Raw genomic sequence first — 24,435 nt, forward strand, 5'->3', positions numbered from 1 at the left:
GGAGCGGGGCGCCCGCAGGTGCGCTGCGCCGCCCGCCCGCCCGCCCGCCCGCCCCGCGTTGCATAAGCGGCCGGCGGCGCGGATCAGCATTGCGGGCACGTCGCGGTGCGCCCCGCGCGCTGGCTGCGCCCCCCCTCCCTCTTATGATCTGCCGAGCTGAACCCCCCCCTTAAGCGCCCTCCCTTATTTTATTTATTCATTTATTTTCGCTTGCAGGCGCACAAATGCATTAATATTTACACGTTTATATAATCGATAACCCACTTTCTCGCGTTTCCCGGGGAAAGGGGAAAAGAACCCCGAGGCGGGGGGCAGGCGAGGCCCTCAGATAAGGGGGGCGCGGAGCGGGGCGCGGAGCGGGGCAGCGCGGAGCGGCGGCGGCACGCGCGGCTCGGCGGCGCCGCAGGAAGCCGCCTTTATAGCCGGCGGGGAGCCGCAGGTCCTGTCAGGTCCGCAGCGCGCCCGCCCGCGCCGCCCCGCGAAAACCGGCGGGGGGCGGCGGCGGCGGCGGCGCGGCGGGGCGGGCGGGGGGCGGCGGCGGCGGGGCGGGGGGCGGCGGCGGCGGCGGCGGCGGCGGGGCGGGTTTTGCCGGGCGGCGGCGGAGCGGGGCGGGGGGCGGCGCGGCGGCGGGGCCGGCGGGGCCGGGGGCGGGCGGCGGCGGCGGCGGGGCCGGGGGCGGCGGCGGGGCGGGGGCGGGGGCGGGCGGGGCGGGGCGGCGCGGCGCGGGGCGGCGGCGGGGCCGGGGGGCGGCGCGGCGGCGGGGGGCGGCGGGGGCCGGCTTCGCCCTGCCAGGACCTGCCGGGCTCCATTCACGCCAACAAGTTTGGGAGAATGTTGAGTTCAATCGCGCCGGAGCGCCGCGATGGAGCACAGCTCGCTGCAGGTACCGCGCCGCGCAGCCCCCGCGCAGCCCCCGCGCAGCGCGCCCCCCCGCCCCGCGGCCCCCCTCCACCCCCCCCGCCCCGCGCAGCGCGGGGGCGCGCCGCTCCCCCCCACCCCATCCACCACCACCTCCCCCCCCCCCCAGCGCGCTGCGCGGCGCTGCGCGGCGCTGCGCGCTGACGGCGCTGCCGCGCTGTGGCTGTTGTTGTCCCCGCAGTGGGTCGGCGCGCCGTGCGGCTCGCACGGCCCCTACGTGTTCTACAAGGCGTTCCGCTTCCCGCGCCGCGGCGGCGCCCGCCCGCGCGTCCTGGCCCTCGGCGACTTCTTCTTCGTGCGGAGCGGCGCGGAGCAGCCCGCCTGCATCGCCGAGCTCCAGCTGCTCTGGGAGGAGCGCACCAGCCGCCAACTTCTCTCCAGCTCCAAACTTTATTTCCTCCCCGAGGACACCCCGCAGGGCAGGACCAGTGACCACGGCGAGGTGGGAACTCCGCGCCCCCCCCCCCCTCCGCGCTCCCCTCTCCGCGCACCTGCGCCGCGCCGGGACCTTCCCCCCCCCCCATCCACCACCACCACCGCGCGGTGCGGGGTCCTGCGCAAACCCGACCCGACCCGACCCGCCCGTGCCCCCGGGCCGGTGCGCTTAGGTACCGCCCGGTTCTTTATTTTTTTCCTTTTTTATTTGTTGTTATGTGTTACACTACTCGGTATGTTTAAGGAGGGCGGAAATTGCGAAATGGAGGCTCGAGGCAGATGAAAAGCCGCGGAGCCGGCAGGGACGTGTTGAATAAGAGCGATCGGTGACAGGTAGGGCCGCCAGCCGCCCCGCGGCCGCGCAGCCCCCGCGCAGCCCCCGCGCAGCCCCCGCGCAGCCCCCCCCCCCCCCCCCCGCCCGCCGGTTTTGGCCCTTCCCCGTTTGTGCCTCGAGCGCGGCGCGGGCATCACCCCCCGCCGGCGGCCGCGGAGCGGGGCGCGGGCCGCGCCTCGGCGCAACTTCTGCGCGGAGCGGCGCCGGGGGGCCGGGGCGCGGGTCCTGCCCCTCGGGCTTCCCGCGGCCTCGGGGCGGGAGCCGCCTTCCCGGGGAGCGGGCCGCCGGCGAGGGATGCTCCGCGGCCGCCGGCGCTGGCTTGAGGCCGTGCGTGCGCGCCTGCAGAAGGGAGGATGTTCGGGAAGGGGAAACGGGGCGGCACGTGGGGAAAGGGACACAAATCATCCTAATGCGCCTTAACGACCGGCTCGTCTTACGGCGGTAGGGACACCGGGGAATATTAAGGCGGCCGTCCCGCGCCCCGGCCGCAGCCGGCGCCCTCGGCCCGCCAGCCGCCCGCCAGCGACCTTCAGCTGAGGCGGCAGCGCGCGGGGCATCGCCCGGACGGGCGCCGCCTGCCAGGCCGCCCTCCTGCCCAGCGCCAAGCAGGTAAAAATAAAAAAAAAAAAGTTTCCTCACACCGCTGGGTTTTACACCCCGGTGATGTCATTTCCCCTCTGGCCTAAGTTAGTCATTCATTAGCCGCAGCGGCGGCGGCGGCGGCGGCGCGGAGCGATGCTGGGCTGGCAGGGAGCCTGCGGAGACCGGCGGCGCTGAGCGCCGGGGCCTAGAGAGGGCAACATCACGCTCCCGTGCAGAAACGCGCTGGCTTGGCACTGACTCCGTTAACTTGTTTCTAGGCGTCGGCATGGTTTTGCCTATCGATTATTTTTTTTTTTTGGGTAGCAGTCGGGGACAGGACGAGTCCCGCTCGGAAACGAGGCGGAAGGGCTGGGGCGCGGGGCGGCCGTTTCGAGGCCGCGGCCGTGACCCCCCGGCCGCCGGAGACGCCGGCGCCCGTTAAGCCCGGGGATGGTATTGGAGGCGATAGCACGCCCCGCTAGAGATCCCCGAGCGGCTCTGTTCTGACGCAGCGCCTTTCGCCCGCGCCGTCGCTCCCGCAGAGCCCAGGCGAGAGCCGTGCCGGGGCGAGCGGCGGCGGTGGCGGCCCCACACCGGGCTGCCGCTCTGCCGCCCCCCTCGCCCTGCGCGCGGCCGCGGGTTCCCCTTTCCTTAGCTGAAGCGGCGGGACGCGGCCCGTCGTGGCCCCCGCGGCGCGCGTGCCGCGGGACCCGGCCCGGCGGCGGCAGCACGTTGCAAACCTGCGGCTGGCGACGGTTAAAGGGTGCTTTAAAAATCGTGCTAATGGCATCAATCTCCAGCGTGCGCTCGCTCAAATTAATTCAGCTTTGGAAATCAGGCACGCTGTAATAGCAGCGTTAAGGAAATGACATTTGTCATAAAATATCATGGTTTTGGTAATTGCATATCCGCTCTGTATATTTTTATCTCTCTCACCACCAGGAGCATATGCTGGCAAAGGAAGGAGAGGGCAACGGCGTTACGCGGGGAAGCCACGTGTTGCTAGCCCTGAGCCGGCAGCCTGGCCTCTCTGGGCGCCTGTGGCACGTTCCCTTTGTGAAAAAAACTGTTGTTTTGGGGCTTTTCTTTTCAGTTTTATTTTTCTCCTTTTCTCTGTTGCTTCTCTTTCCCAGCGCGCCCGGGCTGAAAAATACGCCCAGCCCCGCTCTCCGGAGTTGCTGTTCCCCGTCTGATCGGTGGCACTAACCGTTAAACTCTTGTCTGTGGAGAATAATAGGCCTCGCATGGTACATGCACCCTCCAGCATGTTGAGATACTGTGCAGGCTGGAAAATAAAAATGTTCTAATTGTGTCTTTTAAATAAGCATAGGAGTGAATTAATTAGACTATATTTTGTCTTTAGTTGCTTAGTTACACAATAGTATTCCTAAGCACAAGTAAGATAAATTGGCTCTTTTTGTGCTGCTTGTCCCTTAATCATAATTACTGTATTGCTCAGGAGAGTCGCACACGCATAGATTTTGCATTTTTAATAATATTCAAACAATACGCGTATGATATAGAAAGTACGTTCTGATTCAAGCCCTTATATGCTTTTATTCAGGCAGAAGTTCTGCTGTTATGGGAGCAATATTTGCATTAGTTGCTCAGAGATGGAGTTCTGGGAAATACATAATTGAAATATTCTTGCAATGCTTGTTCTGGCCCTTTCATCCGCATTCAAAATAACAATGCCGTAAGTCTCAGAACAGTCATCCGCTCTTGATTTAAGGGCTTTCTTCTTTGTGTGCGTGCGTGCGGGTGTTTGTGCGGGTGCAGCGTGGGTTCACACCCAGGTTTAACCCTGCGGAGACCAGGCGCTCCCGTGGTTCGCCGTGTCTTATCAAGCGGAGCTTTTCATTTCGTAGCTGAAACGCAGTCGGAAGGTCAGGCGAGCGTGGGCATTTTGTGGCATCAGTCCAGCGACCTTAACGCTTGGCAGGCGTCCCTGTTCCTGCGCGAAGGTGCCGGGCTCCCAGATAACAAGAGAGTTTGTTTTCATTTCCTAGGTGTTTTCGAATCTGTCTTTGCAGTCTCTGGGTTTTTTTTTTTGTTTTTTTTTTTGGGGGGGGGGGGCGCGAGGGGGGATGTGGGGGGCCAAAACTCTGACTTTCTGCCTGGGTCGTGGGGCGCGAGCTGCTCGGGCCGGGCAGGCTGCTGCAGAGCCGGAACAATGGGCGAGCCTGGCGCGGACCCCGCGAGACATGCTCGGTGGATGTATGTGAAAATTGGCTCCATTGTTCTCGAGTATGAAAAGCAAGTAAATTATTTACAGATATTTGCTAATTAAAGCACATATTGTTTCACCAGCACAATAGAACATAATATAACAAAAGACAAAAGAACAAGCTTGCATAATTTAAACCTGCTAATGCAATGTACTCCTTGTTAAGAAAAAATACAATTATGTAATCTACGAGGAAAGCTTCTCGTACTGTAAGTGTGGTAGGCAAAATTAGGAACGAATTGCTTGTCAACTTGCCTGAGCTGGAACAACTCTTTGAGACCTGCGAGCCATCTGATGGGAAAACGTTGTGACTGAAGCCTATTTCCTCTGCGGTCAGGACTTCTATCTGCAGTGACAGATATAAATTCAATTTGAACCTCGGTTCGGGAACGGGAGGAGAGGGGAAAAAAGAAGCGGAGGACGAGGCTCGCGGTACGGGCACGAAGTCCGGCTGCCAGCAGCCGTCCCGCTGGGCGCTCCATCTCCACCCGATTTCTGGCCCAGGTTTCACCAGCGTCCCACAGCGCATCCCGCAGAAACCCGGTCCTGCCTTGCCCCGGGGCGTTCTGCGTGCAACGTTTTGGAGATGCCGAGTCAGGAGGCAGAAGCGGTTTGTTAATACAAAGGAAGTTGAATACCTCGTGGCTGGAGGTGCTTCACCGGTGTCCATCCTGGTAGTCGCCTTGGCCTGCACCCCGCTGGATGTGGTGGACGCGTCGGGACTCGGCGCTCTCTGTCGGTGCAAGCCGTACTCGGCCGCGTACGGCTGGACTCGGGCTGGGGAGACGGCCCAGCGCCCGTCACCTGAATTTAACGAGGTGGTTCGGGCCCTTTGCGGTAATTGGTGAAGGACTGCGGATGTATGGCTCCGCCTTGGCCTCTGCCAGATTCTCCCGTGTGCCAGGTGAATCCCTGGCCTGTCGCACCTCCGCTTCGGAGGCTTCCCCCTCGCCTGCTCGAACGGGGAGACCAGTGGTCTGTGCAGCTCGCCGCAGCTCCCAGGGGCCGAACGGGCCTCCTGTGGACCTGCTGGTCCAAGGCCTTCGGGGGTGCCCGTCTGACAGAGAGGAGACCTGGTCGCAGGGGGGATACGGACTGGTGCCCTGGCGTGAGGAGGGCGGCAGTCATGGAAAGGCGGTGGTGCTTTCCTCCTGCTTTCCATCGCTGCCTGAGAGGTGCTCGCGCTCTGCTTCTGGACTTCAGGTTGGCTTTTGCTTAGCGCCATCGTTTCCGAGAAGCCCCCTCCTTCCTTCCTTCAGCCCTGCAGCGCGACCTGCCTCTCCTCAGAGGGACCTCCAACCCGGAGCCGCGTTCCCAGGGCGCCGGTCACGGGAAGGTCCCTTCCCCCCAAATCGCAGAAAACTAACTAAAAAAGCGCACGGGATGTAAAAAGGAAGAAAAACCGCACCAGAAATACTGGAGGCCTGTATGTCCCAATGAAATATACAGCTCCGTTATCCTCGGTGAACGCAGTCCGTAGGAGCGGAATTGTATTTTTTTGCTCCCGTGGATGAACGTGTTTTCGTCAGCAACGTCCTGGGTTGCAAAATATGCGTCCCCAGCTATTTGCTGTGCTAAAGGTTTCAATAAAAAGGCTGAAGATGTTTTCTGATGCAAATTATACTGATCAGAGAAACGGCACGCGGTGCCTCCTGTAATTACCAGCAAGAGTTTGCACAGGATGCCCCCCGTTTCTCTCCGGGCCGCGTATTTGACGTTAGGAGACGGCCAAGCAGGTGTTCGCCTCGCTCCTGCCCTCCCAAATTCCTCGAGTGACCCCTGGAAGCACCGGGGTGAAAACGTTCGCCGCACGTCACAATTCTGAGATACCTCAGTTGCCGTAATTCTTTCAAGGCTGCCTTGGCCTCTCGGAGATACAAATCTTCCCCGGTTACTGGCACGAGCGGGATGTTGCGATGCACCGTGCGCTGGTGGGGAAGCAGGACGCGCCACCGCCCCGGCGTGCCCTGCGACTCCCTGCCTCCTAAGAGTTAATATTTCTTTTAAAAAATAATTATCTGCTTCAAACTCCCGCTAACTACCTGACCTCTTTCCGTGCGTGTAAGTACTTCCACCATCTGCTGAGTCAGGCAATATAGCGTTTTGTGCTTTCGCTAGGCTGTGATGGTTGCTTAGACAACAGTGACATAATATTTAAGCGTAACGGCTCTCGAGAAGATAATGTCCCTTTTTCCCTGGACTCCTTCTCTGAAAACGCAAACCTGATACGTTCTTAAGAGACGGGAGAGGAAGAACGACGGTCTGCTTCACCGTCTTTTCTTAACTGTCTCCCCGTTGCCTCCTTGATAGGTGAAACTATTTTACTTTGCTCAGGAGTCTGGTGAGATGTGCTAAGATTATAGGCTGACTGGATACCCGCTTTTATAGAAACACAAGAAAAAGCGCTTCTTTTTATAGTCAGTATTTATTTCAAGATTTAGACAACTATGCCGACGGGAAAAGCCTTCCCATTGGTCGGTCAGCGCCCTTAAAGGGGCAGCGGGAGAAACCTCGTTGCCCGAAATCGGCATCCGCTGGTCCCCTTTGCAAACCTCGCTTTGCGGTGGCGGGGCAAAAATCGCAAGTGCTCCCTTCGTTAACGAGTCCCCCATGAAATGGAGACCTCATAAGTGCATCGCTTCAGAGCGTAGCTGATACGAGTCGGTTTGTGTCTCTGTGTGTGTATATGTGTATATTTTATATATATATGTATGCAAATGCGTGTGTGCGTGTGTATGCATACACTGTAGGCAACGTGGGTGGCTTTTCATGTTTGCACGGAGATATGATTATGAATGACATGAAGGGTATACAGCAGATTTCTTTAATCTTCTAAAGGTTTGTTAGTCATGTGTCACTGCGTACCTGGTTTTTATTTAGTCAACATCTGTATTCCTTTGTCATCTTGTCGAAGGGGTTTCCCGGGGAGCTGGAGGACGGTGGGAATAGGTGCGCGGCGGTTGCTATCAGGTGGTTGAGGGGCTCTGCCGGATGGCAAATGCTTCGCTTAGCGGGGTTTGTAAGAGGAAGGCTCAGCTCAGCCGAGGTGAGTTGACCCTCGAGCGTCCTGGGGGCAGGCTGGCTGCGGGGGCAGTCCAGAAACTTTCACGTTTCCACTCTGGTTGTCTCCAGGAAGGAGACAACCCTTTTACACTGACCAGCCCCTCAACCCTCTCCCAAAACAGGATGCAGCTTCTGGTTTGGGTCTGACTGTGACGCTTGGGAAGGTTGCTTGAAGAGGTGTAAAAGGCGGGCAAGATGCGTGCACATCCCAGATCTGGTTAAAACGGTGTGGAAAAGTCCCTTCGAGAGGGTGAAAAGCCCCTTTGAGAGCTAGACCTTGCTCGTGGGACCGACGCTGGCGAGGCGGCGCGGAGGCAGTCACGGCCTGACCCGCAACTTGCACCGCGCGGCGGGAGCGAGCGAGGGAGATCTGCATCGGGTTGGGCCTGCGGCCATTAGTCTGTAAACTGGGCCTAAAATGAGCGGGGTTTCAAACACGAAGAGTGAGAGAGAGCAGGTCTACATCATACACCCGTGTCTGCGAAGAGGTGGTAGGCGGCAGGGGAGGGCGCGTGGCCCCTCCTGTGAAGGAGCGTTGCTGTCCACGGGCTGCGCGGCCCGCCCGGCGTCTCTGAAACACGTAGGATGGCTTTCCCCTTTATTCCCGGCTAAAAAGAAATCCAGATGCGTTTCCCTCGTCCGACGGCGGCGATCGCTAGCGACGCGCTAGGAGGAAGTGAAAGGTGTGTTGGTGCGGAACGGAGCCGCAAGCTGGGCAAGCGCTGGGGGGGAAAGAGCCGGCCGAGGCGCGCCGCTCCGTCTCCCTTCACCGGATGTTTTCCGTGTAGTCACAGCCGCCGCTGGACCCCGCTGCCTCCGCCACGCTGTTTTCGAGCTGAGCGTTTGCGTTTTGCTTGATTGCCGGGCGTTGAAAGGGCCGTGCAAAGGCTTTGGCGTTTGCGTCCCGGCAAGCGAAGCGCGGGGTGGCCGGAGACCCCGGCGCGCCGCCCCCGGCAGCGTGGGGCCGACGCGCCGGGATCCTTCCACCCTTGCTGTAGCTGGGTTTCTTTTTCCTTCCTCTTTTTTTTTTCCCTCCCCCCTTGATGCACACATTGTGTGCGTATGTGCGACGGTTGTATTCTCGAAAACAAGTTTATTCATTGATGATGTAATAGTGATTGTACTTTTCTCTTGGTTAATAAATTGTCTGCTCGGCTTGCTTTGTGTGCCAGCCAAAATTAGTCATACCGGTTCTTGGAAAGGATGTGAAGAAACTAGTAATTGAAATCGTTATCATTTGATCGTAAGAGCTATTTGGAAAAGAATGTTTTAACCAAAAATACATCTGATCTCCAAGTCAGTCTTTTATTAAAACTGCTGCTAAAGAGATTCTCTAGTGCTCAGTATGAGGAATCGTGTAGTACTTGGTGAGGGTATTCGACCTCCTAAAGGAAGACTTCAGGCAGGAGCTGCTGAGGCTGTCTTCAGGCCGACTGATTTTTTTTTTTTCCCCTTTTTTCACCCTGACATTTAATAATGACCATGTAATGGCTATAAAATGCATAGCAACTACAGCCTTTTTTATTTCGAGTGGCTGCTGTAATGAAATTGGGCGAAACCATCCACTGAAGTTGTACTTTGGAGTACGCGACACTTGTTTACAGAGTATTGACGCCTGTCGTGAGCAGAGATTGGTGGTCGTCGGCTGTTCGGGGGAAGCTCGTGCACCGCGCGAGGCTAGCGCAGGAGCAGGAGCAGGAGCAGGAGGAGGAGGAGGAGGAGGGAGGTCCTGTGGCAGGCTTGCTTAGCGTATAGGCATGCCTTTCGCTGCTGACCAAGTATTTACTATTGTGCTCAATGTAATGAAGGTGCCTGCTTATAAAGCAATTTTGTATTATGTGAGGGAGAGTGGAATATCAGATCTGCTCTTTTTTTTTGTTTTGTTTGACCGGAGATGCTCCAGGTTCTGTATTGTGTACAACTTACCACAATGAAGCTTTTTTTTTGTTTTTTTTTTTCTATTGAGCAGTATTTTATTTCCTGAGGAATGTGTTCAGTGGAGAGAGAGGGAAAAAAATAAAAAATAAAAGCCCACAGAGAGGATCAGTCGCGCATTTCTCTTTGTTTAATAACTCAAAGAATTTCTCTCCCCTTTGTTTGCAAGTGCTTGTGTGTATTTGAGAGAAAAATTGGACTCTGGTTTATTTATTTCAAGAGCCTGTAACCTTATTTAGCGCTAGAAAGGTGTGGTGTGCAAGGTGTGGTGTGCAGTCAGCTCCCCTTACCGCGTAAATTCTTCCTGCTGTTTTAACTGAGCTGTCTGGACGGTATCGGGCTGGATACGTGCGCGTGTTTGTTTGTTTATTTTTCTGAGGCTTTCTGGAGCCCTCGCTTGCTGGAGTCAGCCGTAAAACATTCTGCTTATTCATCCTGACTGAGAGGAGCTGATTGTTTCCTGGAAGGGTAAAATTCAGCAATTAGAGCTGTTTAATTCAAGTATATGTTCTGGAGGCTAAACTGAGCGTAAGTGCTTTTCTTAGAGCGTCTGTTCGGGGGGGAGGAGGAGAAAACTCCGGCTCTTTTCTGATCCCGAAAAAGGTTTTCAGAAACATGAGAACGTGCGAGGTTCTTTTGGTGGGAAGCACATAACATTTATGTAGCATTTCTTTTGGGATTACATCACGGTTTTACTTAATTTTTAGGACAAAAGTTAAATTCAATATTTGCGTGTAAGCCAAGGGAAAACGCACCGTAAACGCAGGAATTTTCTGGCGCGTCAGAGCGCCAAGAAGCTGCGGTTTACTTGGGCCCTTCAGCGGGGCACCAGCTACGGCCGTTAGTCGCCCAGCCGTGAGTTCCTACGTCTGCAGCTAATCGCACCTCAGAAACAAGCCCTCCCTCGAGGCTGCGGGCTGGGCCGCGCGCGGTTCGGTGGGCTGGGCCGCCCCGCGCCCCGTCGGGCGGCTGCCCCGCGCCCGCGCGCCCGCACCGGGGAGGCTCCGCGGGCGGCCGAGGGTCGGCTGGGTCCCGCCGCAGAGGCACGTCCCTGCCGGCGGCCGGGCGAACCGTCCCGGTGACCCGGCGGCGGCGGGGGGCGGTTGGGAGGGGGTCGCGGCGCGCTGGGGAGCCCCCGGTGACGTGTTGTCTGGCCGCCTCCCGCAGGATGAAGTGATTGCCGTGTCGGAGAAGGTGACGGTGAAGCTCGAGGACCTGGCGAGATGGGCGCAGTCGGATTTCTCCAAGTGGCGGTGCGGTTTCCGGGCTGCGCCGGTGGCGCCGGCGGAGGTGGGGCGGAGCGGGCAGAAGGAGGCCCTGGCCAGGTACAGGCAGTCCACCCTCAACGGCGGCTTGAACTTCAAAGACATCCTGAAGGAGAAGGCCGACCTCGGTGAGTGCTCCTGGCTCTCGGGCCGGGTTTCGCGGCGCCCGTCCCGCCTCGGGGCCGTGCCCGCTCGGTGGGGGAGGTCCGTCGTTTCCTCCGGCTGCGGCCTGGGGCGAGCTCTGTATTGACTGCGCGGCTCGGGCCCCCCGCGAGCGCCCCGTGGCTCTCCGGCCCCGGAGAGCTGCCCGTGGCGCGCGGTGGGGCCCGGGGGGCTGCGCCGGCTCCTGTCACGCCCGGTCGTGTCCCGCGGGCGCCCCTGGCGCGCAGCCACGTGTTGGCCGGACACCCTCTGTGAGGCGTGGGGCGGGCGGGCGGCGTGTCCCAGCTGTGGGGCCGGGTGGTGGCCCCAGCGTCCTGGTGCTCCCCGTAGGAGGAGGCGGCTGGAGAGAGCCGTGCTGTGCGGGGGGAGCCCTGCCGGGATGGGGGACGGAGGGCTCTCCGAGGTGAGGATGGGGCCGGTGAGGGGCGCCGACGGCCGGACGGCCCCCGGCTCGCTATCCCCGTCCGCTTTTCGGGGCGGAGGTGGTCGCTCTGCCGCCTGGGGCGGCGTCGGCTTGGGGGCCGCTTTCGTTCCTCCTGGGCGCTCCGATCTCCAAAATCGGTGGAGGGAGCGGGTCTCCCGGTGAGAAACACGCCTGGTCGCTGGGTCCGGGCCTCGGAGGCGTCGCCGCCGCCGGGGGCGGCGCGCTGCAGCACGTGCCAGTGACGCCTCCCTAGTCTGCCAAGCCTTTAAAAAATGTTTCCAAAGAGCATCCGTCGAGTTCAGGACGTAATGGGTTGAAAGGTAAGAAATTAGCAGTTCGGGCTGATGCGTGCGAGGAAACGCTTTTGTGGCTACGCGAGCAGAGGCTGCCGGGCCGCGTTTGCCGCCGTAAGCGGCACGGCTGTGCTGGCGCCGAGGCCGAGGCGCGCCGAGCTGAAGCTCGGTCTTGGAGGGTTTATCTTCTGCCTCTCGTTTTTCTGGTCTTATCAAGCGGTGAAGTGATTTTGTCAATCCCACGTTTCGCCATTAGATACGTAGGTTGGAAGATTAAAGCACAGTTGGGAGTTGATCTTGTTTTTCGTTAAATCTCCAGGAAAAAAAAAAAAGCAACGCATGCGATTCGTTCTCTTTTCCTGTGCTTTTCTGGGTGGTTTCTTCTGGTTCCTAATTACACGCAGTAATTTTCTCTGCTCTTGCCCTGGCATCTTCTTTATGCGCTAGATGTATTTGCATTTGTTTGTTGTGTCAAAAGAATCTTAATGTTTTTCAGGCAGAACTTTTTTGTGTTAATGTTTTCTTGTTTTTGTTTTTTAACAAACAAAAAAAACCCCTTGTGGTGAGTTATGAAGTTGCTGTTATCTACCATAGGAGCCGAAGAAAACTATCTTGAGGCCTAAAGCTTATACGTGCATGTTAAGCCTTTGAAAACAGGGGTTATACTGAAATGCTTATGGAATCTAAACTATATGCTATAATTTCGATAACCCGCAATCTGATGTTGCTCGTTTGCAGTCGGTGAATCTGGCACTTTTCTGTTTGCTTTTTTTTCAGTAGGAAAGGGTGTTCTGAACGGTGTTTGATTCTGATTGCCTTTTTCTTCATTGCGGCTGGTGGATGGGGATGAAACCAAGGGTTCGGGAAGACCTGTAGCAGATCAGTCACGTTGATACAGACAGCTGGTCTAGCCTGTGAAAGGCAATCAGAGAAACCTCTTAAATCTAATACAAGATGATTTTTCATTACTGGAAAGACCCAAGAAGTCGAGCATATTTTGCTTCTCAGATCTGAAAATAAGCGCCAAGAGCTGCCGTTTTTCGTTGCTCGTGAAGCAGCCCTGTTCGGTTGTGTCTTGAAAGCAGCCTGTGAGCCCTGGAGTTTGGCTTAGCTGTGGGATCAAGGTCTGAGGCCCACCAGTTGAAGAAGATTTACTGCTCCCATTCGAGGTGGTCCGTCAAGGTCAACGTTGCTCCCTGGGAATTGCCGTCTCCCCAGCCGTGGGCAAAAGCAGTAAGACGCGGTAATGTGCTGTGTCCGGGGTGCAGGGATTCGAGCTGCCTGTGCTGTATCTTCTCCGCTGTCAAAATGGCAGGTTTACTGCCTGCAAGGACGTGTGCCCACAGACCTTTCCCAGTGCTCAGCGCCTGGCCGACAGCGCGACGCTCAGCCGCAGCCCTCAAAGATTTACTGGCGATAACTTCTGCAGCGGGGCTCAAGCGCGGTGTGATGGGGTCGGTTTTGCCTTAAAACAGGGTTATAAGACGCTACCTCAGGTCGGTTCCTGCCCGGTGCTGTGTCCCCTCGGTAGGGAGGCCCGTTTTGTAAGGATTGGGGTCCCTTCCCGTGCTGGTCGGGCCTTGGGTGCGCTCTGCCAGCAGCGCCCGCGTTGCTGAAGCGGGTGTTGAAGAGGCCTAGATAAACAAGGTGAACTCCTGGACCCCCTTTTTCCTGTGGAAAGGTAGTTTTCCATTGCAGAAAAATCCCGTAAAAGTGAATAGAATCAGGGAGTCTTCCCGCGCGGTGTCTTTGGGCCGAGCTCTAGAAGGTAAGAGGAAACTAAGTCCTTCCCAAAGAGCTCAAGAAAACGTTACGAAATCAGTTTTCACACAATCCAGGAGTGGCAAAGGGTGAAATAACCGGGATGAAACGAGCGGTGCCGTGAGAACAGCCGTGGTTAAACGCGCGAGCGCTGGGCGCGGGGCGGCCTTAAACCAGAACCCGCTACGGAGCGGGGCCCGAGCGGGGCCCGTGCCGCCCGCTCTGCGGCGCCCGGCTGAGCCGAAACCGGGTGACGCCTGGTCAGGCCGCAAGCCCGGAGAAACCGTCCACCTATTACTGAACGCTGACCCAGATTCACCGGTGGTATTTTTTTCTCCTCTTTATTTTCTCTTTTTTTCCTTTTTTATTTTTCCTCTTCTTTTTTCCTTCTTTTTTTCTTTTCCTTTCTCTTCTGCAGAACGTGGTATTTCGGTAGGATGCCATTGTTTTCATCACTAGTGAATTATGCAGAACTTTTCCTTTGGACTGTATTAAATAAAAGATCTAGCAATGGCATTTTTCTGTGAGCTTCAAGATTTCAGCCTGAGAAATGATTTCTAGAAAATATTTCTTTCTGCCCTTTGAGGTATTTATGTTATACGTTTTGTCCCCTTTCTACAAATATGTCAATATTGAATTTGAGCAGTTAATGTTTTAAGAGTATTTATAGCTTTCTGAATATTTCTTTCAAATGTTGAGAAAAATAAAGAGTAACAACAATGCAGTATATAAAAATAGAGCTCAGGAATGTATTATTCATAATGAACATGAGAACCTGTTTTTCCAGAAGAATTGGTCTGATTAAATCATTCACTGCTAAGGCCGCTAGTTATTTATTTTTGTCTTTAGAATTATTTAGGGGATTTTTCTTTGTAATAAATGGACTTGTATACCCATATTTGGTAAACCCAGTTGGAAGTTACCAAATGAGGAATTAGTTCATTTTGCAAATTTTTAGCAACTAAGCAATGTAAACACTATCAGTTAAATATGGCAAAGTTGCATATTTGTATTCCTTGGGCTATAGTTCGAAAAAAAATTCAAATTATTTTATATAACACTGCTTCTTACAGACTTCCTTTAAGTGAAGTATGAAAGCTGCAGTGTAAGCTTTATTGGCCTATAAATATGTCATTATAGTTGGACTACATTTATATGCTTTGGATTGTTGTTTAAGCCAAGAAAATATGTCTCTACAGGTTGACTTTTTATTGAAACCCTTTGAGGCATACAACAGAATGTATTTTAGGCCAAGGTTATTAAAACAGCATTTTCATTTTTGCAGCAGACTCATTGTCAATTATGCTGCCACAAACTGTCTGTGGATAGGCGGTTATGAATGGTTTCATCTCTAAATGTGTCTTTAGAAAAAGAAATAAAAGATAGAGGAGTGAGAGCTGAAACTGAGAGAAGAGACGGAGGGGAAGCGAGGGGCTGCGGCGCTCGCAGGCTCGGCGGGTCCGGGCTGCGCCGGGTCTGGCCGGGTTGGGAGACCGCGGCGCGTGCGTGCCCGCCGCTGGGCGAAGAGCCTCGTGCCCTCCGAAATCCAGCAAAATCCGGTGCTGCTTTTAAGTGGGGGTTTGGCCGGCCACAGGAAGATTTCCTAGCAGTTTTTCCTACTTCTGCCTTGCAAACTCTTTGGGTGGCGCTTCCTGGGCAGCCCGAGCCCTGCGGGGATGGCTCGCCCCCCGCCACTTCTCCCGATGCAGATTATCAGCTTGTAATATAGTCGAACTAAAATACTACCCAAAGTAGTAATCACGCTCATGATGGTGACTTCTGACCCGATGCGACTCGTCCATCCTGTGCTGCTGAATTCAGGCTCTCCTGGCTTAACTTGATGCAATGACTTTCTAACCAGCTAATGGTTAGCCATCGAGAGTACAGCTATTTGTTTGGATATTTTCTGCCTACGTCATATGCCTCTTAACGCTCTTTGTTCCCCCGCCTTCTCTATTCGACTGCTTTTTTTTGTTTTTTGTTTTTGCCTCTTCCTGATGTCTTCCTGCCCCCTTGTCGGAGCTGAATGCTGTTTTGATCTCGGTAGAGCTCCCGTAAGTGCCCCATTATCCCATTTCCCCCCTCTGTGCCCCTGCGCGCCGTATGTTATTTTTGTCCTGTGGGTCGAAGTGACCTATCCAGCTCTGTTTTAGCTGGATGCAGCTCTCTTGCTGCAGATGAGGCTATTGCAGGGCTTGTCTGAGGTGCTGCGCAGAGCCTGGACGGAGGAGGTGGCTCCTTTGGCACAGGGCTGGCATCTGATGTCCTCCTCGGTGTTTGTACAGCTCCTAGCACGTGCTGGGCAATGCTGCGGTCGCAGAAGAGCTCCCGCAGCCAGGAGAGCCGCGGGAGCTGCTAGGCTTGCCGCTCAGAGATGGCACCAAGGCTGAAGGCTTCTTCTGTTTATACCTCTTCTTCTGGTTTAACTACCTTGTACCTGAAGCACTTTACCGTGTTTTGGATGGGAGATACCTGAGGAGCTGCTGTGAGAGCACCCCATGAAGGCAGTGGGAGCTAGAGACAAACTGGGAGCTACCGGTGGCTCTGTGCTTGGCATTGCCATCGTTTCCTGTGCCCACTGGGCTGCGGTGCTTCAGCCTCTCTGCTAGTCGTGGTTGTTTTTTTTTTTTTTTTTTTTAACTTCATTAAGCTTTTCAAATGTTTGCTTTGTGTTTATAGGCCACTTGGTGTAAGATAACGAATGCTTGTAGGCTCGTTGGCTCGAATGCTGCAAGGTGATGCTGTTACCAGGTGCGACATACCCCCAATACGCCCGTGGCAGCGTCCTCTCCAGGAGAGCCTTTGTGCCCTCCCTCCTCGCTTGGCCCTTTCTTCTGCTGCTGCCTCTCTCCGCCGCGCTTTCCTGCGTCCGTCCATGCAAGTCGGTTGGCGGGTTTGGAGGTTGTGCTCAACCACCTGGTCCTTCCAGAGACCACCTGCGTGCCCGAGGGACACCCGGATGTTTTAGGCGCTGTTGATTTCTTCGTTCCAGAAGAAGCTTATGGGGGTGGCTAAAAGCGTTTTAAACGTTGATGATCTGATGATCTATTGATCATCTGAAGATCAATAAGATCATCTAAGAAATCTAAACAAAATCCCACGTAACTTCTCCATAGGTAGCCCCTAAAGCGCAGCGCCGCTCCCCATCCCCACCGTTGCTGCGGCAGGAGCAGGCTAACGTGGTTATCAGAGTTGCGCTGATAGCGGCTGTCACTGCGTCAGCATTTTCAATTATGTATTGGTATGACAGGGCGTTTTGTGGCCGGGGGTAGAGCGCAGCCATTTGCAATTGCAATTCAGGTCTATTCAGAAACACTGGGGAAGAAATCACTGCTACAGAATAGGAGAGGAGGAAGAGTTAAATTTTAGTGCCTTGTGAAGTTAGAGGGAATTGCCCCAAGTCCTTCTGAAGCTGCAGCAGTTTGCACCGTTAATAACAGTTTTGTTGCAGCCTCTGCCTGGAGCAGGAGCAGCCTACATAATTCCAAAATAAAGCAGGTAGAAAATACAGGCCGTTCAGAGAGAGTGTAAAAAGTGGCCGTTGTGGGACAGTGCGCCTTTAAAAATGTTTGACGGCTTTTTTTATTTTTGTCTGTTTTTAGCACCGAGATTGACCTTGCCAGGCAGTGTAATAACCCGCATGTGTCTGCTCTCCAGGATTTTTTCCCTTCTAGTCACTGTTGGATCTCGCGTTTAATTCTTACTGACCATGAGGTTTTGTTCCAGTAACTAAAAACGTGTGCCTCCCGGTGCAGCGCTGCTGTGCTTTGAATCCGGCTTATCTCAACGCCTGCCTTTTTGCCGTGGGGCTTAGAGGGTGCTGCTTTCCTCCCTCCCCAGCCTTCCCTCTGGTTTCCGTCCCTGCCCACATTGTTCCTGGATCCCAGGGGGACCCTGTTTGGGACTTGCATTGTTTTGTGCCCCGCGCTTCCCCTGCCTGGCGCGCCGGGGGGAGGTGACCAGCGTCCTCCTCCGTGCGCCATGCTTGCTGGCTCGAGCCTGTTGGTTCCTGGTAGATCGTTGGCGTCTTTTTCCCACCTTGTATCCTTTTTCCAGCCAAAATTGGCTGAGTAAACCGAGCACCTTTATAGCGTTGCGATATAGCCTGGTGGGCCCTGAGGACGTCCTCTTTCTCCAGGCTGGCTCTTTTAGACCCTTGCTGTAAGTCTGCTCCGAGCGTGGAGTCTCGCGGTCCACCTTGACCCTGAGTGCTCTGTTAATCCAGTCAAAGCGTCTTCGTCCCGGCTCGTGAGTCGCTCAGGCTGTGACCGGTGCTGCCGTGCCGAGATGCTCGGGCTCCCCTGCAGGCTCTGCTGACGCCCCATCCAGATCCGTGTGTCACCTCCCATCTCGGGGGAGGAGAAGAGCCAACCCAGCTTACTCAGCAGCGTGCTTCCACGTTGCTCTTCAGGATTGCACGTTCATTGCTCCCCTGCTCGGGGAGACCTCACCTCTCAGGCTTACAGACGCGCCGCAATGTACCTGGCCTGTCATCATCGGCCTCTTGAAGTATCTCAGTCCGGTTCTCGCTGCGGCCTTGCAGAAAGGCCAGTGCTTGCTCTCGTGGATACGATAGTCGTCCTTTGCTAGGTAGCACAGTCTCATGCCACGGGTGTTTCTCTGAGAAAGCACCCTTTGTGCATGTGAAATTGGAGGAGAAGACTTGCTTTTTCTCCCCTGTTGCCCCTTTTCACAAAATCATTTGTGAGCGGGAAGGTGCACGGGAGCAGAATCTGAACCACAGCTCAGGCTGGATGGTGCTGGTATTTATGGGGACCTCAGCAACGAACGGGAGATGTTTGGCTCGCAGCTTGCCTACGGGGCAGCTTTGCTTGGCCTGGAAGGGAAGGTGGGAGAAGGGTGGGCTGGAAAAGAAAGGGTGGTGCTGGGCAAGAGCGTCGGAAGGAGCTTGACTCCAGCGACGGCTGGGCAGCAGCCCACCTGCAGCCCAGGTATCTCCCCCAGCGTCATGGTCCACCCTCGTGAGCGTCAAGAGGGGCTGTAGGGGCACACATGAGAGGAGAGAGGATCTGGCATGCTTGCCTGTCTTAAACCAAGTTTTGAGACTCTCAGTGCTGGTTTTTGTGACTGCTTCATTCATCTCTCCTGGTTAATTTGGTTTACCCTTGTCTTTGCTTGCGTGGTGATCCTTGCAGGATGAGGCCACTGATGGTTCAGGGTGTTTGGGAAGGGAGGGGTTAAGCCCAGTCGGTGTGTAAATTGGAGTGGAGTTTGTGGGAAGTGGGTGACAGAGAAAGCGCAGATTTCAAACATCCAACAACAGCCTGAACTGTAACTTACTGGATAGGTTTTGTACTGCGGGCGTTGTGGCATAACCTTTATTTACCTAATTTAGTAAAATCTGTGCCATGTAAAGTGCGTTCCTCCTTGATTTTACTGCTAATAATAATTTGCTTGTAAAAATAAGTCCGCAACACTGTGAACCTTCAGCTTGGATCTCTCTTGCTCTGTTGCATTGCGAAGGACAAATCCTTAACGCCATAAGGAAGCCTCTGTTAGTGATAGATAATATGTATTATTTTAACAGGAGCGTATTTCAGCTGCTTGTGGAAAATCAAGGTGAATTTTTATATCTGCGCACTGCTGCATAATTGATATATGTAGAAGCTGGAATTCAAAATAGGCTTGTAGAGGAGCACGCATTTGATTTTCCTAAACATTTAAATATATGTATCACACCCTCATTTTAAGATGCTGGTTAATGACTTTATGAGCGTGTTGGCAGCCAGAGCATTACATGTGGTTTGAGAAATGTGTCTGGATATGCTTGGTAAGCAGTATTGTTCTGACAGTGTACTAAAGGCCATCTTCAATTTGACTGTGCTCCACTTTGTTATGCTGTGAAAGAAAAAGATAATTCAGCAGAGCATTGTGCTGTCGGCTGGAGACGCCACACTTCAGAATACAAATATTACTAAGGATAAATGAATCATTAAAAGAACAGTAGCATAAAATACCTGATGAATGAACTCCAGGAGTCCCTGCTGGAATAAATTTAGCATTCACGGACAGTACCATAATATGTGAAATAATAGTATCAGTTCTACATTCAGACGCCAAAAACATTTATGGACCCAGAATAATTGTGAATTACAAGGCTATAAATACATAGAAGGGATTTGGTGATATCATAATAAACCATGAGAAAGGTGCTAGACTGGTTTCTAATGTTACCAGAACCTTGAGATATATATACAACCTTACTCACACTCCTGCAGTTTTAGGGGGCAATTCTGCTCTCGCAGCATGTTTGTGAGTGCCGTTAGTGCTGGGGGAGGGAGGTTGTACATGTGTGTCGTGGGTGGAATAGATCCCCATGTGCTGTGCGATCCAAGAATCCCATCACAAATCCAAAATATAATTAAAAAAAGAATAAAAGGGAAAGGTTCCCTCTTGTCCTCCTCCTGGTTCCCTCATGCCCTGTTCTACTCCGCTGAATGAAGCTAGTGCAGGGAAAAGAGGTAAAGCGTGACTGCTGGGTGGCTGCTGGGTTCCCGAACGTTTTACCCACAGCTGCATTGTTTCTTTCACTTTTTATTACTGAGCAACAAAACAACCAAAGCCCAGATGTTCTGGTCCCGGATTTCTTTAAAGTGCAGGCTAATGCATTTTAAAAGCATTTTCTCAATAGCTGAGGAAGGCTGGGACCATCGGCCTTCCCAGCCAGAGGAGCCTCGCCGCTGCGATACCAGATCCGTGCCTGATAAGAGCAGTTAATGAGGAATCAGGATCTGACGTGATACTTGAGAGCGTGTCCAGCTTTCAGCGAGTCCCATGTCACCTGTTTGTAATTGCGCCTGGTGTCCCCTGCCATACTGAACCGGGGTGGTGGCAGCCTCTCCGCAGGTACTCGGTGTCAGCTCTACACGCGTCCTGATATTAGATGTCCTCAGCGGGACCCCAGTCTTCCCAGAGCTAACTGTCCTGCGTTGCCAGCCTCGTCCTCCTCCTAAGTCGTCGGCGCACCGTGCCTGTGCCGTGTGGTGGTGGGAAGGGTCTTTGGCTCAGGGGACCTCTCTCCGCGCAGCTCCCGTTGTGCTCTTTGGTAGACTCATCCCCCAACGCCAGCAAACGAGTCAGGCCCTGGAGATGCATCCTGGACCTCCTAGCCTTGCCCACTGCTGAGGCAAAGGTGAGATAATCCCAATTCAAAAAAAGAAAAGTCAGCAGCGAAGTGGTTGGTGGTGTGTGCGGGGGTCTTGTCAGCCTCGCGGGGGGCTTGCGGGCACCGGTGGTGAATCCTCACCCTGCTCGTCGCTGAGACGGGCTCTGCTTCGATTGCCTCCCCTTTGGTTCATTGGCTTTCTCTCTTGGATTCATGCGTGTTCTTGCTATTGCAAGGTCACGAGATTATTGATTATTTGTTTTTTAGCTAATTAGTGGTGGCTTTAACTTGATATTCGTAGCCATATCTGTGTGAGCTCTCACGGCAAACCCAGTAGACAGCATGTAGTGCAGTTTTAATGCATACTTTTCTCTTTAATTATTTTAAAACCACGGTCTCCACTCTTTCATACCAAGTATTTCCTGATTAAAAGCTTTGTGGCTTGAAGATTAAATTATGAGATACTATCAAAATCTGTTTCAAAAATCTCAAATGTTTCAGCTCCATCGTATTTTTAATTTTCCTGCTCCCTGAATGACCCTTGCTTGCGGCAGTGTATGTCAGTATAGGCTTTGAGTTTTGGTGCACAGAGAAAATAGCTGAAAAGGGCCTTTTAACGCTCATGTTCTTCTTCCTCTGTTCAGAAACACGAAAATGGAGCCCCGTAAGTCCTGTGGTATAGTGCACATATGCATGTGTGTGTATATATATGTATGTATGTGTATATATATAATGAAATAACCAAATAATTTTGGCAGTTCAAATGCAGAAACTAAAAATAATTTCATCTGCAGTGTGAACATAGTTTCATATTTATACTAGCATCTGGCCTCAGGAATTGAATACGCCATTCTTTAAATAGCTTCACTCCAGCTCTTGAATGCTTTGTGACTGGAAGGTTACCCTGCAGTCATACACCTTGTTTACATACTTCTGTTAAGAGGCAAAAGAACTTGCAGTTCTTCAAAACATCGGTGCAAGCGTGTCCCCCCCCCCCCCTTCCCCTCTTGCCCTGGAAAAGAAAAATTAAAAAAAAAAAAAAAGAAAGAAAGAAAGAAAAGAAAGGGTAGTCTGAAAGTGTGTTTTAAATTTAGTTTTCCCATTTTGCTGTTGAGGACATATATTACTGTCAGGTGTATCAAAAAGGGGAAGAAAAAACTTCGGAAGAAGATGTGTGCCGTTCCAGATGCCCAGCAGTAGCCGGATACAAATTTAGGTACGCTTTGTTTGATTGCTTGTTTGTTTTTAATCCGGCCAATGTCTTTGCCTGTAAAAACGGCTCGCCTAGAGGCGGTGAATCTTTTCTGTTGTCCATATGGTAGAAATAAGGAGTAGGCCCCTGTGAAGGAAAAATACCAAAATAACGTAATAAATAGGTAAGCGCTATGAACGGGTGGCTAACGATTAGCTTCTTGCCGGCCATCGGGACAGAGTATCTTTTTATAGTTTTATGACCCTTGCCCAGCCCCCCTTTAGGAGGAATTGTGTTTGCAGAAGCGAGTGCGTGAACCTTCAGCGAAGCTGTGCAAATTTAGTGCGTCCCTATTTAGAGGCTGTTAGCCAGTCCAGGCTAATGTTCTTGCTGCTGCTTTTTCATTCACATGTCTTGAGGTGAACCCAAAAGCAGAAGAGAAAATATCCCATTTTTAAGCCTCCGTCCAGAATCCATTTGTATGAGTCACTAAAATAAAATCGTAGTGGTTTGGCTAAAAAAGGCTTCGTCTCCAAAGGGAATGTTCCTTAAAACTCTGGCGCGCTTCCCGCCCTCTTTCTTGAATGTGTTTCATTTGTTGTCTTTGTGCTATTGTAAAACATCAAAGAGGAGGGCGCGCGGTGTTCATGCGGGGCCCACGGGGGTGTTTCGGGGCAGGTGGGGAGCGAGGGCCGGGCCGGTGCCGCCGGAGGGGCTCGGCGCCGCCGGCGCTTCGCCCTGCCCCTTCCCGCCCCGGCGGCTTGCTTTCCCGCGGGAAACTAAAAAGTCCGTGTTTTTTTTTTTTTTTTTTCCCTAGGTGTGCGTGTGTTTTGCTTTAGTGTTTGTTTTGGCGATCCCCCCCCCCCCTTTAGCCTCGCCTGGAGGGAAGGTCGTGCGCTCTGTTTTTAGCGTGGTTTCGTAGAGCTCGGACTTGCGTGCAATGAGCGTGAGCGGCCCGAGGTTTCGCCTTTTGGTGATTTCAGAGACCATGTGATTGCAAGGCACAAAACAGGTGATTTATCGGGTAAAGCCTATTTAATATCTTAAAAGCACTGGGTAGGAGATCAGATGTGAGCACAGGAGCTTTAAAATACATTCCCTGACAACATACTTACGGACGTTTGGGTCTGTATGAAACGTATAGGAAACGAGGCCAATTTTGTCCCCGCTGTTTTGATGGCAGGGCGCGCGGGAGGGAAGGTGGGAGCGTGGACAGGAATTCGTGTGTAAGATAACATGATCCCAGCGTATTTGCACTAACGGGACGGAAGCATTTTTTCGCCCCGTGTAGCAGAAACTCCATTGGTAGCTTCTCTGTCCCACAGAGAGACTTCCCACCGATCAGACACATCAGCAAATCGATATAAATTAACATGAGAAGTCATTGCCTCATTTCTGGCCAGTTGTGCGCGGTGTTTATGCAAAGCAGCACCGCTTTGCCTCCTCCTTGAGAGCTTGGGGAAGCGCGAGAAGCGGCTTCTTAAAGCCTTCTTCCCCTTGTCACCTCATAGACAAAGTCAATATATCAGCAGCAAATGGCATATGTATATTTTACCTGGAGAGCACTTGTTGAGTGCTGTCTCTAAAACAAGAGACCCTCACAAACAGTGAAGCAGAACAGCAATTGCCAGAAGGGTCTGTAATGATTTTTAATCGGGCTAACGACTAACCATTGTCTTCTGCTGCATAAATGAAATCTTCTGTTTTCCCTGAGACGGTCAGACTCCTTAGTGAATGGCTGATTTTCTTAAATAAGCTCTTCACTTTCTACTTTTTAGGAAAACAATGCAATGAATTTTCTTATTTGAAGAGGGAGATTGTGACAGCAGTGCTTGGAAACTATGTTATCCAGGCTCTGCAGGCCTTTTGAGTGGATCTGTCTGAAAGCGTCATTCATACCTCGCTGGGCATGTGGCGAATTTCTCACTTAAAATGGTGCAGCATTTCCCGGGCAGCTGGAATTTTTAGCTGGGCATGTAACTAAGGTTTTGCAAATGTTTGGCTGGGCAGGCAGAAACTTGGAAAATACACTGTGGTTGAGTTTTCTCTTGTTTCTATAGTGGTTTTGTCACTTGGGCTTCTCATGAACATTGTGTCTACAGCTGGAGCACAAGGACTCAATTCATGCTCTCATGAAACAAAACGAGTCCTTGGGCCCAGTCCCGCCAAGTCCTGAGTGCCCCAGGTTGGGAAAGGCATGCTCTGAGCTCAATGCGACTTGCAGGAAACTTTGTCTTCACTGACGGTGGTCAAGAGAGGACAGCATGGGATGGTTCCCATAGAAGAGGTGGGACTGCAGTTTCCGTTTCTGCTCCTTTCCTTCATAGCGTGTCTGTCTGGATCGCAGGCAGGACTGGAGCTTTGTGTGTGCCTCGCTGGGATCTTTGCCCCAACTCTCCCTGAGCAGATTATCTCATGATGGCTCCTTGGAGCAGTCGCTACAGCAGCGTCTTTCTTTACCCCGTGCATCCTCCTTCACCAGGCAAAGTGACACCAGCTCTGTGCTGGGGGGTTGCTGACCCCAGAGTTAGGGAGCCCTCTCCTGTGTCATGGACAACCTGAACATGGAGACTGCGTTTATGTTTCATTTTGTGTGTGGACCGTTGTGATATCTCTACCCAATACGCGGAAGGATCTTGGTAGCAGCAGCAGAGCTATGAAAAATCCCAGCCAAACCTGTAGGGATAGCGGGTACCTTATGGGTGCTGTCCTGGCGAC

The 24,435-nt window shown here is 53.3% G+C and overlaps 1 protein-coding gene across 7 annotated transcripts in view; it reads left to right on the forward strand.

Moving 5' to 3' along the window:
- Nucleotides 1-745: 745 nt before the first annotated feature.
- Nucleotides 746-24,435, forward strand: part of ARID5B (AT-rich interaction domain 5B) — a 109,411-nt gene continuing 85,721 nt past the window's right edge. For 3 of the 7 annotated variants that reach the window (XR_011142255.1, XM_068950806.1, XM_068950807.1), the window contains exons 1-3: nt 746-883; nt 1,100-1,360; nt 10,662-10,887. Coding sequence is in view for 2 of the 7 variants with exons in the window: in XM_068950806.1 (XP_068806907.1) it covers nt 863-883; nt 1,100-1,360; nt 10,662-10,887 (508 nt within the window). In the remaining 5 variants the exon portion in view is untranslated. Of the gene's footprint in view, nt 884-1,099; nt 1,361-1,577; nt 1,687-4,395; nt 10,023-10,661; nt 10,888-24,435 lie in introns of those variants that run through there. The other 4 variants (XM_068950808.1, XM_068950809.1, XM_068950810.1 and 1 more) reach the window with 4 other exon arrangements.

The sequence above is a fragment of the Struthio camelus genome, chromosome 7 (assembly GCF_040807025.1).
Source record: "Struthio camelus isolate bStrCam1 chromosome 7, bStrCam1.hap1, whole genome shotgun sequence".
NCBI lineage: Eukaryota > Metazoa > Chordata > Aves > Struthioniformes > Struthionidae > Struthio > Struthio camelus.